Source organism: Scyliorhinus torazame, chromosome 18 (assembly GCF_047496885.1).
Source record: "Scyliorhinus torazame isolate Kashiwa2021f chromosome 18, sScyTor2.1, whole genome shotgun sequence".
Taxonomy (NCBI): Eukaryota; Metazoa; Chordata; class Chondrichthyes; order Carcharhiniformes; family Scyliorhinidae; genus Scyliorhinus; species Scyliorhinus torazame.
In genome coordinates, this window is record NC_092724.1 from 70,193,938 (window position 1) to 70,213,980 (window position 20,043).

General features: G+C 50.5%; 1 protein-coding gene across 3 annotated transcripts in view; it reads right to left on the reverse strand.

The window, feature by feature from the left end:
• The window catches only part of LOC140395289 (uncharacterized), a 117,218-nt gene that overhangs the window by 17,401 nt on the left and 79,774 nt on the right, over nucleotides 1–20,043 (reverse strand). For all 3 annotated transcript variants that reach the window (XM_072482867.1, XM_072482863.1, XM_072482864.1), the window contains exon 12: nucleotides 13,690–13,846. In XM_072482867.1, coding sequence (XP_072338968.1) covers nucleotides 13,690–13,846 — 157 coding nt within the window. The remainder of the gene's footprint in view (nucleotides 1–13,689; nucleotides 13,847–20,043) is intronic.

Sequence of the window (20,043 nt, forward strand, 5' to 3'; positions counted from 1 at the left end):
GCACGTGTCGGCAGCTCCCGCTACCACGGACTTTCGGGCTCGCTAGAGGAGCCCCAATGGAACTTTTTTCGACAAAAACCCGTGGGGAAGGGAAGAGAAGGTCCCCCTCCAACGCCTATGAAACAGACCTGAAGTGCAACGGCCAGAAAAGTGGCACTGGAACAACGTGAGAAGCAGGGTAAAAAAAACAAAATGGCGGCAGCCAGGGACAAAGGGGAGCTGCAGGAGTTCATCAAGTGCTGCTTCGAAGAGCAGCGCGAGGAGATGCGCAAGGATATGCTGGTGCCTATGCTTTCGTAAATTGAAGGACTTGGGATCACCCAGGAGGCCCACGAGGTTAAGATCCAGGAGGTAGAGAAAAGAGTCAGCCAGAACGAGGACGAGCTCTTGGGCCTGGCGGTGAGAGTGGAGCAGCACGAGGCGCGACACAAGAGGTGGGCGGGAAGACTCGAAGACCTGGAGAACAGGTCGAGGAGAAAGAATCAGCGGATCCTGGGTCTCCCTGAAGGAGGCCGACGCCGCGGCATATGCGGGCACAATGAACGGGGCGCTGATGGGCGCGGAGGCCCACCCCGGGGTTGCTGGAGCTGGAAGGGGCGCACCGGGTGCTGGCGAGGAAGCCCAAGGCAAACGAGTCGCCAAGGGCGGTGGTGGTGAGATTTCACCGGTTCACAGACAGAGAGAGGGTCCTGAAATGGGCCAAGAAGGAGCGGAGCAGCAAGTGGGACAACGCTGAGATTAGAATATACCCGGACTGGAGCACGGAGGTCGCTAAGCAGAGAGCGGGTTTCAACCTGGCCAAAGCGGTGCTGCATCGGAAAGGAGTGAAATTTGGAATGTTGCAGCCAGCGCGACTGTGGGTCACATATAACGGCCAACACCACTACTTCGAAACGCCCGAAGTGGCGTGGACCTTTATACTAACTGAAAAGCTGGACTCTAATTGAGGGTTTGTGAGGGTGGGGGGTATTTAAGGGTTGAAGTATGATGGCGGTTGTATATAGGGGGGCAAGCAAGCGCAGGGAATGTTATATGGGCTGGGGACGAGAGACAAGGCCGCAACAGAAGCTGCGTCAGGGGGTGCGGGGCAGGCACTGGAAAGCGTGGGGTTTTTCTCCCGCGTGCGGGAAGAAAGGTGGGAGGGGGAACGTAGGAACGTCTACTGATGGGGAGATTCCCACACCGGGGGGGGGGGGGGGGGGAAGAGAGCCGGGGTCAGCAGGCGTCAGCTGACTTACGGGAGTGATATGGGGGGGGGGGGGGGGGGGGGGAGAGCAAAAAAGCTAGACAGGGATCTAGCGGGGGGGGGGGGGGGGGGGGGAAGAAAGAGAGAAACAGGGTTGCTGCTGCACTGGCCGAAGGGGAACGGGACACAGAAGAGGTGGCCGGGACGGAGGTCCCCCGGTTGGGGGCCTGGAGGGTGAGGGAGACGCGGACACGGGACTGGCCCAGAAAAGAAGATGGCGAGTCGGCAGGGGTGGGGGTGAGAGTCCTTCCAGTCCGGCTGATAACGTGAGGGGCCTGAACGGACCGGTGAAGAGGGCTCGAGTGTTCGCGCACTTGAAGGGACTGAAGGTAGACGTGGCTATGCTCCAAGAGACACACCTAAAGGTGGCGGACCAGGTTAGGTTAAGAAGGGGATGGGTAGGACAGGTATTCCACTCGGGACTGGACGCAAAAAATAGAGGGGTGGCAATTCTGGTGGGAAAACATGTGTCATTTGAGGCCAACACTATCGTAGCGGACAATGGAGGGAGATACGTGATGGTGAGTGGTAGGTTGCAAGGGACGTGGGTGGTGTTGGTAAATGTATACGCCCCGAACTGGGATGATGCTGGATTCATGAAGTGCATGTTGGGGCGCATCCCGGACCTGGAGGTAGGAGGAATGATAACGGGAGGGGACTTTAATACAGTGCTGGATCCAGCACTAGACCGCTCCAGATCAAGGACTGGAAAGAGGCCGGCGGCGGCCAGGGTGCTCAGGGAGTTTATGGACCAGATGGGGGGAGTGGACCCATGGAGGTTTGCAAGACCGCAGGCCAGGGAATTTTCTTTCTTCTCCCACGTGCACAAGGCATACTCCCGGATAGACTTCTTTGTGCTGGGCAGGGCGCTCATCCAGAGGTTGGAGGAGACAGAGTATTCGGCCATAGCCGTTTCGGACCATGCCCCGCACTGGGTGGAAGTGGGGCTGGGAGAGGAGAGGGACCAACGCCCGCTGTGGCGGTTGGATGTGGGACTGCTGGCAGATAAGGTGGTGTGTGGGAAGGTAAGGGGGTGTATCGAAAGGTACCTGGAGGCCAACGACAACGGGGAGGTGAAGTGGGGGTGGTATGGGAGGCGTTGAAGGCGGTGATCAGGGGAGAGCTAATCCCCATCAGGGCTCATAGGGAGAAGACAGAGGGCAGGGAAAGGGAAAGGTTAGTGGGGGAGATTTTGCGAGTGGACAGGAGATACGCAGAGGCCCCGGAGGAAAGATTATTTGGGGAAAGGCGACGGCTCCAGACGGAGTTTGACCTGTTGACCACAGGGAAGGCGGAGGCACAGTGGAGGAAGGCGCAGGGGGCGACCCACGAGTACGGGGAAAAGGCCAGTCGGATGCTGGCACACCAGCTCCGTAAGAGGGCGGCGGCGAGGGAAATAGGGGGAGTCAAAGATGATGGGGGAGCCATGGCCCAGAGTGCAACGGAAATAAACAAGGTATTCAAGGCCTTCTACGAAGAGCTGTACAGATCCCAGCCCCCAGGTGGGGGAAAACAGGGAATGAGAAGATTCCTGGACCGACTGCAGTTCCCGAGGGTGGAGGAGCAAGAGGTGGCTGGTTTGGGGGCACCAATCGGGTTGGAGGAGCTGAGTAAGGGTTTGGGGAGCATGCAGGCGGGGAAGGCCCCAGGGCCGGACGGGTTCCCGGTGGAGTTCTATAGAAAGTATGCGGACCTGTTGGCCCCGCTACTAGTGAGGACCTTTAACGAGGCAAGAGAGGAGGGGATCCTGCCCCCGACAATGTCGGAGGCGACAATTTCCTTGATTCTGAAGCGAGACAAGGATCCACTGCAATGTGGATCGTACAGGCCGATTTCGCTCCTTAATGTGGACGCTAAGCTATTGGCAAAAGTGCTGGCCACGAGGATTGAGGACTGTGTCCCGGGGGCGATACATGAGGACCAGACGGGATTTGTAAAGGGCAGGCAATTAAATACGAATGTGCGGCGGCTCTTAAACGTGATAATGATGCCATCGGAGGAGGGAGAGGCGGAGATAGTGGCAGCCATGGACGCAGAAAAGGCCTTTGACCGATTAGAGTGGGAGTACCTCTGGGAGGTGTTGCGTAGGTTTGGGTTCGGGGGAGGGTTTATTAGCTGGGTTAAGCTCCTTTACAGCGCCCCGGTGGCAAGTGTGGTGACAAACCGGTGGAGGTCGGAGTACTTTCGGCTGTACCGAGGAACGAGGCAGGGGTGCCCTCTGTCCCCCGTTGTTTGCATTGGCGATCGAACCCTTGGCCATATCACTGAGGGAGTCTAATAAATGGAGGGGGGTGGTCCGCGGGGGAGAAGAGCATCGGGTGTCGCTATACACGGACGACCTGCTGCTGTACGTGGCAGACCCAATGGAGGGGATGGTGGAGGTCATGCAGACTTTGAGGGAGTTTGGGGAGTTCTCGGGCTATAAGCTCAATGTAGGGAAGAGCGAGCTTTTTGTACTACAGGCAGGGGACCAAGAAAGAGGGATAGGGGACCTACCGCTGAGGAGGGCGGAGGGGAGTTTTCGGTATCTAGGGATCCAGATAGCCAGGAGCTGGGGGCCCTACACAAATTGAATCTGACGAGGTTGGTGGACCAAATGGAGGTGGACTTCAAAAGATGGGACATGTTGCCGCTCTCGTTGGCGGGTAGAGTGCAGTCGGTAAAAATGGTGGTCCTTTCGAGGTTTTTGTTTGTGTTCCAGTGCCTCCCCATCGTGATTACCAAGGGCTTTTTCAAGAGAGTAGGTAGGAGTATTATGGGGTTTGTGTGGGCGAACAAAACCCCGAGGGCAAGGAGAGGGTTCCTGGAGCGCAGTAGGGACCGAGGAGGGCTGGCGCTGCCAAACCTAGGGAGCTACTACTGGGCAGCAAACGTGGCGATGATCCGTAAGTGGGTTATGGAGGGAGAGGGGGCGGCATGGAAGAGGATGGAGATGGCGTCCTGCGAAGGAACGAGCCTGGGGGCGCTGGTGCGGCACCGCTGCCGCTCTCGCCATCAAAGTACACCACGAGCCCGGTGGCGGCGGCAACGTTAAGGATCTGGGGCCAGTGGAGACGGCATAGGGGTGCAGTGGGAGCCTCGGTGTGGTCCCCGATCAGGGGTAACCACCGGTTTGTCCCGGGGAAGATGGACGGGGGGTTCTAGGGCTGGCACCGGGCGGGGATTAGAAGAATGGGGTACCTGTTCATCGACGTGACATTTGCGAGCCTAGGGGCACTGGAGGAGAAGTTTGAGCTACCCCCGGGAAATGCATTCAGATATATGCAGGTGAGGGCCTTTGTGAGGCGACAGGTCAGGGAATTCCCGCTGCTCCCGACACAGGAAATTCAAGACAGGGTGATCTCGGGTGTATGGGTCGGGGAGGGCAAGGTTTCGGCAATACACCAAGAGATGAAAGAGGAGGGGGAAGCGCTAGCAGAAGAGTTGAAGGGTAAATGGGAGGAGGAGCTGGGGGAGGAGATCGAGGAAGGTTGTGGGCTGAAGGCCTGGGTAGGGTTAATTCCTCCTCCTCATGTGCCAGGCTCAGCCTGATACAATTTAAGGTGGTTCACAGAGCGCACCTGACGGGGGCGAGGTTGAGCAGGTTCTTTGGGGTCGAGGACAGATGCGGAAGATGTTCAGGGAGCCCGGCGAACCATGTCCACATGTTCTGGACATGTCCGGCACTGGAGGGGTTCTGAAGTGGAGTGGCAGGAGCAATATCTCAGATGGTGAAAGTCCGGGTCAAGCCAAGCTGGGGGCTAGCAAGATTTGGAGTAGTGGACGAGCCGGGAGTGCAGGAGGCGAAAGAGGCCGGCATTCTGGCCTTTGCGTCCCTGGTAGCCCGGCGAAGGATTATGCTAATGTGGAAGGAGGCGAAGCCCCCTAGCGTGGAGGCCTGGACAAACGACATGGCTGGGTTCATAAAGTTGGAGAGGATTAAGTTTGCCTTAAGGGGGCCTGCGCAGGGGCTCTACAGGCGGTGGTAACCGTTCCTAGACTACCTAGCGGAGCGTTAGAGGAAGGTCGGTCAGCAGCAGCAGCAACCCTGGGGGGAGGGGGGAACGAGAGATTGCTTGAGGGGATGGAGGAGCGGGGGATAACATGGAGGGTGGGGGAAACTGGCACGAATGGGCGAGAGCCAGTGTATAAACCTATGTAAATATATCATCTTACCATGTATATACCTTGCTCAGGGCGATTTGGTGTTATTTTGTTACGGGGGGGGGGGGGGGGGGGTTCATTGTTTGTAAGGGGAAAAAAATTGTTTTGTTGAAAAACTTTAATAAATATATATTTTTTAAAAAACAATGTAGCAGCCATTTGCATACTGATGAGCAATCCCCGGGAACAATAAGTAACATTTTGGACACACAAAGCAAAGCCAGACTCCTCGGCGCCAGCAGGAGCCTACACAAAAGGAGGTGAACGAGCACCTCAAGACCACCCATCGATCAGGGAACCGCTCCAGTATTGGAGAAATCGAACCAAGCGATTGGGACACAGTCCAATCACTTGGGACCAGGTACAGGGTCCGCCCCAAAAGGCAGGAAGCCCCTGGCGACTAGAAGAGTTAAGCCCCAAGTTCAAATCGCTCTCTTCACCTCTTCGTCCTGCCCGGGTCACCCAGCAACACGAACCAACATTGACCGTGATCGGTGCAGTGACCGCCGAACGAAGTAAGTCTTAATTCAACGCTCGCTACGAGATAGGCACTCCTAGCTACCAATCCGTACCAGCTTAGAATCCCGCAGACTCAGAACCCGAACGAAATGCCATTTGTTCCCCTGACCTGGTGGGCCAGTCCGAAGTTAAGTATAGGCCTGTTAGTTGTAGAAGTAGGTTAGACGTAGAATTTGTGCATGAGTAGCGATTACTGTGTACAATAAATGTGCTTTGATTTGAATCTTACTAATCGGTGTATTAGGTTATTGATCAGTACTCGGACTTGAACCTCATGGCGGTATCATAAAGATACCTGGCGACTCGAGAGCAAAGGTAATAAAACAGAACAATTGAACCAAGGAGAAAGTTAGCAATACTTCGCTTTGACGTTGAGGAGCGAGATCGGCCTGTACGACCCACACTGTAATGGGTCCTTGTCCCGCTTCAGGATCAGCGAGATCAGCGCCCTGGAAATTGTCAGGGGCAGGGCTCCCCCTCCCTCGCCTCATTGAAAGTACTCACTAGTAGTGGGCCCAACAGGTCCATGTACTTCCAGTAGAATTCCACCAAAAACCCATCCGGCCCCAGGCCCTTCCCTGCCTGCATGCTCCCCAACCCCTTAACCAACTCCTCCAGCCCAATCGGTACCCCTAGCCCAACCACCTGCTCCTCCTCCACTCTCGGAAACCTCAGCCGATCCAAATATCAGCGCATCCCCCCATCCCTGTCGGGGGCTCAGACCGACAGCTCCTCATAAAAGTCCCTAAATAGCCCATTTATTCCCACCGCACTCTGCACCGTGTTCCCCCCTCTATCCCTAACTCCTCCAATCTCCCTCGCTGCCTCCCGCTTCCGAAGCTGATGTTCCAAAATCCGGCTCGCATTCTCCCCATATTCGTACACCGCCCCTTGCGCTTTCCTCCACTGCACCTCTGCCTTCTTGGTAGTCAACAGGTCGAATTCGGCCTGGAGGCTTCGTCGCTCCTAGAGTAATCCCTCCTCGGGGACCTCTGCATACTTCCTATCCATCCTTAATATCTCCCCCACCAATCTCTCCCTCTCTCTCCTCTCCTCCCTCTCTCCTCTCCTTATGGGCCCTAGTGGAGATTAGCTCTCCCCTGACCACCGCCTTCAGCGCCTCCCAGACCACCCCCACCTGCACCACCCCATTGTCGTTAGCCTCTAAATATCTTTCAATGCACCCCCGGATCCGCCCGCTCACCTCCTCATCCGCCAACAGTCCCACATAGAGGCGCCACAGCGGGCGCTGGTCCCCCCCCCCCCCCCCCCAGCTCCAGCTCCACCAAATGCGGGGCATGATCGGAGATAGCTATGGCCGAATATTCTGTGCCCTCCACTCTCGGGATTAGTGCCCTGCTCATAATGAAGAAATCTATCCGGGAGTAGGCTTTATGGACGTGGGGAAAAAAGGAAAATTCCCTGGACCCCGGCCTGGCAAACCTCCATGGGTCCACTCCCCCCATCTGGTCCAATAACCCCCTAAGCACCTTGGCCACCGCCGGCCTTTTACCCATCCTGGACCTGGAGCTGGGTCCAACACCGTGTTGAAGCCCCCCCACCCCATTATCAATCTCCCTGCCTCCATGTCCGGAATCCGACCCAACATGCGCCTCATGAATCCGGCATCGTCCCAATTCGGGGCATATACATTCACTAGTACCACCCGCACCCCCTGCAGCTTACCACTCACCATCACGTACCGACCTCCATTATCTGCCACGATGTTCAGCGCCTCAAACGACACCCGCTTCCCCACCAAGATCGCCACCCCTCTACTCTTCGCGTCCAACGCAGAGTGGAAAACCTGCCCTACCCACTCCTTTCTCAGCCTAACCTGATCTGCCACCTTCAAATGTGTCTCCTGGAGCATAACCACATCTGCCTTCAGTCCCTTCAGGTGCGCGAATACCTCTTGACCGGCCCATTCAGGCTTCTCACATTCCAAGTTTTCAGCCGGATCGGGCCCCCCCCCCTTCCCGCCGACTAGCCAGCCCCCTTTCTAGGCCAGCCACATGCTAGGTCCTCCCCTAGCTGTATTGCTCCCCCCACCGCACTCCCGTAAGTCAGCTGACTCCTGCTGACCCCGGCCTCTCCGTCGACCCCCCAGTGTGAGAATCGCTCCTCCCCCGCCTGGCAGTCAGCGTGCGCTCCTCTCCAACACCGCCCTTCCCCCCCAGCCCTGCCCCCCTCTTTCCCTAGCGCGGGAAAAAGCCCGCGCTTTCCACCAAGCTGGCCCCGCCCACTCTGGCGCAGCTCCCTTTTGCGGCCTTCTCAGCTCCCCCACCTCAGACCTCCCATCCCCCCCCCCGCCCCCGGCGGGGCCCCGTCCTTCCAACCACCGACGCCCACACTCTCACACAACCCCCACTTCGAACCATTTACCCAACCCCACCCAGCACCAAAGAAAACAGAACAGAACTTCCCCCAAAACACAATAACCCCCCCTCTCGACACCACCTCCCAACAAACCCTCAGTCCGTGTCCAACTTTGCAGCCTGGATAAAGGTCCATGCCTCCTCCGGCGTCTCAAAGTAATGGTGTCGGTCCTTAAACGTGACCCACAATCGCGCTGGCTGCAGCATCCTGAATTTCACCCCCTTCCGATGCAGAACCGCCTTAGCCCGGTTGTACCCGGCCCTCTTCTTGGGTACCTCTGCGCTCCAGTCCCGATATATACGGATCTCTGCGTTTTCCCACCTGCTGCTCTGCTCCTTTTTAGCCCCATCTCAGGACACACTCCCTGTCCACAAAGCGGTGGAACCGCACCATTACCGCCCGCGGCGGCTCGTTGGCCTTGTGCCTCCTCGCCAGGACTCGGTGAGCCCCATCCAGCTCCAGGAGCATCGGGAAAGCTCCCGCACCCATCAGCATGTTCAGCATCGTGACCACGTATGCTCCAGCATTCGACCCCTCCACTCCCTCCGGGAGACCCAGAATCCGAAGGTTCTTCCTCGAACGATTCTCCATGTCTTCGAACTTTTCTTGCCACTTCTTGCGCAGCGTCACCTTCACCGCCAGGCCCAAGATCTCGTCCTCGTTCTCCGAGGCCTTTTGGCGCACCTCCCGGATCGCCGCCCCTTGGGCCTTCTGGGTCTCGACCAGCTTATCGATCAATGCCTTCATTGGCTCCAACAGCTCTGCCTTCAGGTCCGCAAAACAACGCTCGAGGAACTCCTGCTGCTCTTGCGGCCATTGCGCCCACGTTGCCTGGTCTCCACCCGCCGCCATCTTGGTTCTCCTCCCTCGCATTTTCCGCTGCACCAAAATCACCTTTTTCACCACTCCGCTCCTGGTCCAATCCATACAATGCCGGGGGAATCGTACTGTCGCCTTCCCACACTGGGAACCGTAGAACAAATGCGGCTGGGGCCCCTAAAAAGAGCCCAAAAGTCCGTTTCTGACAGGAGCTGCCGAACGTGTGACTTAGCTCAGCATAGCCGCAACCGGAAGTCCCAGTAGTGAGAATTCATGTTGAAAGAGCAGAATTAAAACTGCTGCATAGGCAGCAGAAATGCAGATTATTTTGAACTTGTTCACAAGGCAACTAGGGGCTTTGCACAGTGACTTCATACTTGTGACAATAAAAGGTTATTACTATTATTATTAAAGCAAAGTCTGGTTTCCAACATCAATTTCAATTTGTGAAGGATGGAATCTGGGGAAATGAGAAATTCACAGATAGTCAAGGCAAAAGACGTCTAGTTGGAGATGTTAAGGAGAGTTTGCCTGAGGGGTTAAAAAGGAAACCTATGATACTGGAAGAGAGATAAGAAAACGTAAGTGTTTTCATTGTTATAAAGTTTGACATGTGAAGTCACAGTGTCGGTGGCTTAGGAAAAGTACTGGGAAGACGTGACTCAGAAAAACAAAATATGCCAGTGGGGTTTATTAAATTGGGAAGAAAAAACATTGTTCCAGTGGAAGAGGCACAATGGAGTGTATAGCCTGTCCAGAAGTTGGACGGATATATCAGATATGGCAGAACCTTCTAAGGATTTTATTTGTGGGGGCAAGATTTACTTGTGTGTGCGCAAGGTGAAGTACGTACGGTGATTCAGATCTTAAGATACAGGAGCAAGTTAGTCTTTAATGGTGAGAGATAAGAAGATATGTAGTTTGAAAGGAGTACTGCCAGAAAAGGTGGTAATATATGGAATTAATGGTGAGAGGAGTAGTGTACCAGCAATGCCAATATCCGATGAAAGAATGAAAAAAACCTTCCTCAATATGTCCTGCCATCTTTAATAATTTGGCAGCACAGTAGCACAAGTGGCTAGACTAGTGGCTTCACAGCGCCAGGGTCCCAGGTTTGATTCCCCGCTGGGTCATTGTCTGTGTGGGGTCTGCACGTTTTCCCTGTGTCTGCGTGGGTTTCCTCCAGGTGCTCCGGTTTCCTCCCACAGTCCAAAGACATGCAGATTAGGTGGATTGGCCATACTAAATTGCCCTTAGTATCCAAAAAGGTTAGGAGGGGTTATTGGGTTACGGGGATAGGGTGGAAGTGAGGGCTTTAGTGGGTCGGTGCAGACTCGATGAGCCGAATGGCCTCCTTCTGCACTGTATGTTCTATGTTCTAATTTGTGTACATATACACCCAGGACCCTCTGCTCCTGTATCCACATTAGAATTTTACCTTTTATTTTGTGTTGTCTCTCTGCATTCTTCCAATCAACATTAATCACCACACTTCTCGGCATTAAATCTCAGTTGACACCTGTCTGCCTACTCCAAATTATTTTTTTAAAAAAAAAATCTTTATTGTCACAAGTAGGCTTACATTAACACTGCAATGAAGTTATTGTGAAAAGCCCCTCGTCGCTACATTCTGGCACCTGTTTGGGTACACGGAGGGAGAATTCAGAATGTCCAATTCACCACAGCATGTCTTTCGGGACTTGTGGGAGGAAACCGGAGCACCCGGAGGAAACCCACGCAGACATGGGGAGAACGTGCAGACTACGCACAGTGACCCAAGTCGGGAATCGAACTTGGGACCCTAGCGCTGTGAAGCAACAGTGCTAACCACTTTGCTACCGTGCTGCCCATGTCCTTTTGAAATTCCACACTATCCTCCTCATGTTCATGCTTCCACGTTTTGCATTATCCACAAATTTTGCCCTGTACACTCAGGTCTAGGTCATTAGTATATATCAGGGAAAGCAGGGCTTCTAACATAACCTGCCAAGAACGCTAATATAAATCTTCAAGTAAAAGAAAACATTCACCATGCGCTTTGTTTTTGACAGCCAATTTCTATTATCCTTTTCATTCCATGAGCTATAACTTTATTATGTGGCACCATATCAACCCTCTTCAACCCTCTGTTACCCCCTCAGAAAATTCAAGCAAAGTAGGTAAATATGATTTGTTGTTAACAAATCAATGTTGTCTTTCCTCAATTGACCTGCATTTTTCTAAGTGACTATTAAATTTGTCCCGAAGTATGGTTTCCAAAAGCTTCCCCACCATGCAGATTAAACGGACAAAACTGTAGTTGCTGTGCTCATCTTTATAACTTTTTTTGAATGAGGGTGTAACATTTGCAATTCTACAGTCCTCTGGCAAATCTCCACGTCAAGTCTAAGGAGGACTGGAAAGTTATAACCAATGCCTCCACAATTTCCATGTGCACTTCCTTCAGTATCCTTAGTTGTATCTCATCTAGTCCTGGTGTCTCATCAACGTTTTAGTGTAAGTACAGACAGCCAATATCTGATTCTTACCAAATTTAAACCCTTCAATTGTCTGAATGACCTCTTCTTTCACTATGAGCTGTGAAACATCTTCTTCCCAGGTAAAGACAGATGCAAAATATCAATTTAGTACCTTGCCATGCCCTTGCCATCATACAACTAAACCCGGGACCCTGAAGCTGTGATGCAGCAGTGCTAACCACTGTGCTACATCTGCTGTCCTTGTCAGTGACATCCACATACGGGAATGACCCCAGACACCAACAAAAACAAAACAATAAAAGCATCATGGTAGCATTTAGTATACAAGTAAAAAATTTGTGCATCATATATATCACATAAATATGAAAATATCTGTTTGTTAAAATAAATTTAGAGTACCAAATTCATTTTTTCCAATTAAGGGGAAATTTAGTGTAGCCAATCCACCTACCCTGCACATCTTTGGGTTGTGGGGGCAAAACCCACACAGACACGGGGAGAATGTGCAAATTTCACACGGACAGTGACCCAGAGCCGGGATCGGACCTGGGACCTCCGTGCCGTGAAGCTGCAGTGCTAACCACTGTGCCACCCTAATATCTGTTTTTAAAGTATTTCGTAAAAATGCTATTTCATTTACTGAGGTTTCATGGATTTTTTTTTCATAGAATTTACAGTGCAGGAGGCCATTCGGCCCATCAAGTCTGCACCGGCTCTTGGAAAGAGCACCCCACCCAAGGCCCACACCTCCACCCTATCCCCATAACCTAGCAACCACACCCAACACCAAGGGCAATTTTGGACACTATGGGCAATTTAGCATGGCCAATCCACCTAACCCGCACATCTTTGGACTGTGGGAGGAAACCGGAGCAAACCCACGCACACATGGGGAGAATGTGCAGACTCCGCACAGACAGTGACCCAAGCCGGGAATCGAACCTGGGACCCTGGAGCTGTGAAGCAATTGTGCTATCCACAAATGCTACCGTGCTGCCCCGCTTTCAGTCAAGCTCTTCATATTTCCTGGTGACAGTAGGCTCAGTGAGGCCCCTTCTTCCCACAAACTCATTGTAATCAGCCCCACCTCACACATACGCCTCACTTTCCAAACCCCCCTCCCCCACTCATGCAACAGCACCTCTCCCCAACCACATTCCTCCCAATCACTCAGCAGACCCTATTCTAACCCCCTTTTCATCCCTACCAGCCGGACATCAAGGAAACTTGGGCACCGCTGCTCTTATCTCCACACCAATTACGTCTGAAGGCCTGCTGAAACCTCAGGCTTCTGCTCCCCCCAAATCCACCCCTATTAGGCCCATCAAACCCCATGGATCCTCCAAGCAGCCAGCAGCAGAGTGTGACATTCTGGTGGGAAGAATTACGGCAGCTGAGCTTGGATTGGTGCAAGGCTGATTGGCGGCACCCCAAGATTTGCTCCTGGCTTTGGCAACATTGGAGGCGGCCAAGTAGCAAAAAAACTTTCATCCCCATAATTGTATTATCCACCCGATATCTGAACAAGCAGACCGTTTCGGCTTTATCTTAAATTTCTACTTCTCAAGTCATCCAGGGATTTCTCTATTTGTTCACCTACTTTTCTCCTTCGTAGGAATATTACTAGACTATACTTGGACTTCTTTAAAGGCAACCCTTATTTACTTACTATTTTGCAAACTAATCTTCAATTCCAATTTATCTGGGAAAGAGTCACTCTTAACTCCACTGAAGTTGGCTTTCCTCTAGTTAATTATTTTTACTCTCAATTGTTTCTTGTGCTGTACCATTGCCAATCTAAACCTTATGATACAATGATCAATATCCCCTAAATGTTCTTCTATCACTTGGTCCACCTAATTCCCAAGAATCAGGTCGAGTGCCTTTTTTTGCTGGAATGGAAACATACCACTGTAGAAAATTGTCCTTAACACACTCTTGGAACTCTCCTCTCTCTGCTCTTTACATTATTACTATCCCAGTCCATATTTGGATAATCAAAGCCCCCCAAAACAACAGCAGCTTGCACAGAAATTAAATACCAAAAAAGATAATGTGATAGTGTCTACAAGTCATTATTACACTTTGCTTTGCTCTCCTTACCCTATCCAAGAAGAGTCGTAACCTGTCCTGCGTCGTTGGTTCCAGTATCGTTCTGTCGAGGCATAACCTTTCGTACCTCACTTGGTCCAATTCCCTTCTTAATATTTCTCTACCTTCCCAATCTTGCCTTGTTTCCCACTCCCATGCTCTGTGCGTTCTAATGGGAAAAGAAAATGAATACTTGGATCTTTGTATTGGGGTCAACGGACTCAAAACAACAAGTAACTATGACAGATACATGGTCCAGTCAGCATCTGCTGGGAAAAAGAACAAAGAATGGAAACATATTCTAAATGTTGCATTTCTCAACAGAAAGGAAGAACAACAAAATCTAGAATTTAATTAGTAAATGCTATATAATAAATGAGATTCTAGGTTTAATATGGACAATGAATACAAAGAATGGGCAATGATAAATAAGTGCCATGCACCAATAAAGCAACAGCATTGACAACTCTTATTACAGGAAGGAAATTAGAGGCATGGGGAAGGTGCAGTTTAGATTCACTTAGATGGCAAGCAGTTTCACCACTTCCTTTGACGCCACAACCTCCTTTGACGCCACAACCTCCTTTGACGCCACAACTCTTGCTCTCAGCTGTCAAACTGGTTGCCAATAGCTGAATAAAAATTTCTTCTATCCAATTAAGACTAAAGTCTCAATTTTTAGCCCCTGCCGTAGCCCCTGTGTTGCTGACTCCATTGTTCTCTTGTTAGTTGCGAAGCCTGAACCAGACCATGGAAAACCTTGACATTCTGCTCAATCCCACAATTTATCATCAAGATGACTTAATTCCATATCCACAATATTGTTCACCCCAACCTCTCCTGCTGCTGAAACACTGATCCATGTCTATGTAATCTTAGGCTCAAATCTCCAATGTTCTCCATGCCAACCTAGCATCCATCCTTCAAAGTACAGAGATGGTCTTGGTCCAAAACTTAGCTGTATATATCTGGCCTGCACAAAGTTCTGCACGTTCATTAATTTGCCTTGGGTTAACCACTACCCGCGCAGCCCCCCCCCCCCCCCCCCCCCCAATCAGAAGTCAGATGATCCCCTATCCCCAAAGTATTAAACCTTCAGATCTCTTAATTCTTCCACAGCTTCATGTCATGCCATGTTGGCAACGCCCTCCAGCCTTAAATTCCATCTTGCAGCTTTGAGCTGTCCAACTGATCTTCTGTAAACTCATTCATCTCACTATTGCTGACAAGACTTCAGGAACTCCCTACCCCTACTTCATAAGGTTTTGATAGATTTAATCGAGAGAAAATGTTTCCTCTTGTGGGGAAGACCATAAACAGAGACCATGAGTGCAAGATAATCACCAAGAAAACTAACGGAATTCATGACATTCCTTTACCCAGAGAATGGTGAAAATGTGGACCTCGCTACCATTGGGAGAGGTTAAAGTGAATAGAAACATAGAATTTTACGGCACAGGAGACCATTCGGCCCATCGCATCTGCACTGGCTCCCGATGGAGAGCACGGTAGCACAGTGGTTAGCACTGTTGCTTCACAGTGCCAGGGTCCCAGGTTCGATTCCCAGCTTGAGTAGGTTTGTGTGGAGTCTGCACATTCTCCCTGCGCCTGCGTGGGTTTCCTCCGGGTGCTCTGGTTTCCTCCCACAAGTCCCGAAAGACTTGTTGTTAGGTGAATTGGACATTCTGAATTCTCCCTCAGTGTACCCGAACAGGTGCCGGAATGTGGCGACTAGAGGCTTTTCACAGTAACTTCATTGCAGTGTTAATGTAAGCCTACTTGTGACAATAACGAGGATTATTATTAGCCCCATTCCCCAGCTGCTTAAACTCATCATTTAAAAATATATATCCAGTTCTCTTTTGAAACCTCCTATGGAATCCGCCTCCACCACTGTCCCAGGCAGCGCATTCCAAATCCTAACAACTGAATAAAGTTGTTTCTCCTCATCTCACTCCTTGTTCTCTTGCTGACCATCTTTAAATTGTGATCCCTAGTCACTGACCATCTTGAAATTGTGATCCCTAGTCACTGACTTAATAACTAATGGAAACAGAATACTCTTCTTTACCCAGTCAATATTGTTCAACTCACTAAGGTAACCTCTTAATTTTCTCTGCTCTAAGGAGAATAGTATAGACGCAATTAAGGAAAAGCAAGACAAACATGAGAGAAAAGAGAACAGAGGATTACGATAGCTTTAGATGAGAAAAGATTGGAGAAGGCTCGAGTGGAGTATAAATACCGCATGACCTGTTGCTGTGCCATTTATCATCTGTAACACCCTTTCCCCTTTTTAAACTTTAAAAGCCTTTTTATTTAAAAGGGACCATATAAATGTATGTTGCTGTTGTTTGGGAGGATATAGTTATGAGACAGAAAGAAAGGAGATAGAAAAGGCATATAGGAAAGGCAATAATACAATAATCATGGGGGAGTTCAAGATGCAGGCGGACTGAGAAAATCAGGGCAGCACGGTAGCACAGTGGTTAGCACTGCTGCCTCACAGCTCCAGGGACCAGGTCAATTCCGGCCTCAGATGACTGTTGGAGTTTGCACTTTCTCCCAGTGTCTGCGTGGGTTTCCTCTGGGTGCCCCGGTTTCCTCCCACAGTCTAAAGATGTGCAGGTTAGGTGGATTTGCCATGATAAATGTCTAAGAGATGGTTTTTTGGAGCAGCTTGTGGGTAGAGCCCACTAGGGAACAGGCCATTTTGGATTTGGTGATGAGGCAGACCTTTTTAAAAAATAAATTTAGAGTAACTAATTATTTTTTCCAAGGGGCAATTTAGCATGGCCAATTCACCTACCCTGCACATTTTGGGTTGTGGGGGTGAGACCCACGCAGCCACGTGGAGAATGAGCAAACTCCACACGGACAGTGACTTGGGATTGGGATCGAACCCAGGTCCTCAATGCTGTGAGGCAGCAGTGCTAAGCACTGTGCCACCCTGCCGCCCTTAATGAAGCAGACTTGATTAGGGAACTTAAGGTGGAGGAACCTTAGGGGCAGTGACCACACTATGATAGAGGAAATTCATCATGAGGCTGCATCGGTGCTTGGATAAGGAGAAGATTCTGAAGTGGGCGAAGGAGATGGAAGTACATTTGGGATGACCATACGATCCATATCTACCAAGACGTGGGAACAAAGCTGGCCAAGCGGCGGACTGGGTTTAATAGGGTCAAGGCCATCCTATTCAGGAACAAGATGCAGTTTGGGATGCTGTACTCTGCTAGTCTGTGGGTCACGTATAGGGGACAGGAGCATTACTTCGACATGCCGAAAGAGGCGAGTAATTTCATAAGGAACCATGGATTGGGGGACATTTGAGAACATTAGATTTTCATAGAACTTAGTGTAGGAGGCCATTCGGCCCATTGAGTCTGCACTGGCTCTCGGAAAGAGCATCCTACTGAAGCCCATGCCTCCACCCTATCCCCGTAACCCAGTAACCCCACCTAACCTCTTTTGGACACGAAGGGCAATTTAGCAGGGACAATCCACCTCACCTGCACATCTTTGGACTGTGGGAGGAAACCTAAGCAGACACGGGAGAACATTCAGACTCTGCACAGACAGTGACCTAAGCCATGAATCGAACCTGGGACCCTGGAGCTGTGAAGCTTGGTTGGGTTCACGGACTGGAGGTTTGTAATCTGGGAGGGGAGGGGGAGATGTATGTTTTTGCGTGGGGTTATGTTTTTACTACCCACACTGTGGAGTTAATTGTGCAAATGTAGAGTTTTGTATCTTTTTTGCCGCCCCATGATGAGGGTAGTGATGTTTGTAATAGAACAAAGAACACAGAAAAATTACAGCACAGGAACAGGCCCTTCGGCCCTCCAAGCCTGCGCCAATCCAGATCCTCTATCTAAAGCTGTCGCCTATTTTCTAAGGTTCTGTATCCCTCTGCTCCCTGCCCATTCATGTATCTGACTAGATACATCTGAAATGACGCTATTGTGCCCGCCTCTACCACCTCCGCCGGCAATGCGTTCTAGGCACCCACCACCCTCTGCATAAAGAACTTTCCACGTATATCTCCCTGAAACTTTTCCCCTCTCACCTTGAACTCGTGACCCAATGAAATTGAGTCCCCCACTCTGGGAAATGCTTCTTGCTATCCACCCTGTCTATACCTCTCATGATTTTGTAGACCTCAATGAGGTCTCCCCTCAACCTCCGTCTTTTTAATAAAAATAATCCTAATCTACTCAACCTCTCTTCATAGTTAGCGCCCTCCATACCAGGCAACATCCTGGTGAACCTCCTCTGCACCCACATCCTTTGGTAATGTGGCGACCAGAACTGTACACAGTATTCCAAATGTGGCCGAACCAAAGTCTTATACAACTGTAACATAACCTGCCAACTCTTGTACTCAATACCCCTTCCGATGAAGGAAAGCATGCCGTATGCCTTCTTGACCACTCTATCGACCTGCGCAGCCACCTTCAGGGTACAATGGACCTCAACACCCAGATCTCTCTGTACATCAATTTTCCCCAGGGCTTTTTCATTTACCGTATAGTTCGCTCTTGAATTGGATCTTCCAAAATGCATCACCTCGCATTTGCCCGGATTGAACTCCATCTGCCATTTCTCCGCCCAACTCTCCAATCTATCTATATTCTGCTGTATTCTCTGACAGTCCCCTTCACTATCTGCTACTCCACCACTCTTAGTGTCATCTGCAAACTTGCTAATCAGACCACCTATACCTTCCTCCAGATCATTTATGTATATCACAAACAACAGTGGTCCCAGCACGTACCCCTGTGGAACACCACTGGTCACAGTTCTCCATTTTGACAAACTCCCTTCCACTACTACTCTCTGTCTTCTGTTGCCCAGCCAGTTCTTTATCCATCTCGCTAGTACACCCTGGACCCCATGAGACTTCACTTTCGCAATCAGCCTACCATGGAGAACCTTATCAAACGCCTTACTGAAGTCCATGTATATGACATCTATAGCCCTTCCCTCATCAATCAACTTTGTCACTTCCTCAAATAATTCTATTAAGTTGATAAGACATGACCTTCCCTGCACAAAACCATGTTGCCTATCACTGATAAGCCCATTTTCTTCCAAATGGGAATAGATCCTATCCCTCAGTATCTTCTCTAGCAGCTTCCCTACCACGGACGTCAGGCTCACCGGTCTATAATTACCTGGATTATCCCTGCTACTCTTCTTAAACAAGGGGACAACATTAGCAATTCTCCAGTCCTCCGGTACCTCACCCGTGTTCAAGGATGCTGCAAAGATATCTGTTAAGGCCCCAGCTATTTCCTCTCTCACTTCCCTCAGTAACGTGGGATAGATCCCATCCGGACCGGTGGTCTTGTCCACCTTAATGCCTTTTAGAATACCCAACCCATCCCCCCTCTTTATGCCAACTTGACCTAGAGTAATCAAACACCCTAACCCCAACATCCGTCATGTCCCTCTCCTCGGTGAATACCGATGCAAAGTACTTGTTAAGAATCTCACCCATTTTCTCTGACTCCACGCATAACTTTCCTCCTTTGTCCTTGAGTGGGCCAACCCTTGCTCTAGTTACCCTCTTGCTCCTTAAATATATATAAATAAAAGGCTTTGGGATTTTCATTAACCCTGTTTGCTAAAGATATTTCATGACCCCTTTTAGACCTCTTGATTCCTCGTTTCAGATTGGTCCTACATTCCCGATATTCTTCTAAAGCTTCGTCTGTCTTCAGTCGCGTAGACCTTATGTATGCTTCCTTTTTCCTCTTAGCTAGTCTCACAATTTCACCCGTCATCCATGGTTCCCTAATCTTGCCATTTCTATCCCTCATTTTCATAGGGACATGTCTGTCCTGCACTCTAATCAACCTCTCTTTAAAAGCCTTCCACATATCAAATGTGGATTTACCTTCAAACAGCTGCTCCCAATCCACATTCCCCAGCTCCTGCCGAATTTTGGTATAGTTGGCCTTCCCCCAATTTAGCACTCTTCCTTTAGGACCACTCTCGTCTTTGTCAGTGTGTATTCTAAAACTTACGGAATTGTGATCCCTATTCCCAAAGTAATCCCCGACTGAAACTTCAACCACCTGGCCGGGCTCATTCCCCAACACCAGCTCCAGTATGGCCCCTTCCCGAATTGGACTATTTACATACTGCTCTAGAAAACCCTCCTGGATGCTCCTTACAAATTCTGCTCCATCTAGACCTCTAACACTAAGTGTATCCCAGTCCATGTTGGGAAAATTAAAATCTCCTATCACCACCACCCTGTTGCTCCGACATCTTTCATAATCTGTTTACATATTTGTATCTCTATCTCACGCTTGCTGTTGGGAGGTCTGTAGTAAAGTCCCAACATTGTTACCGCAC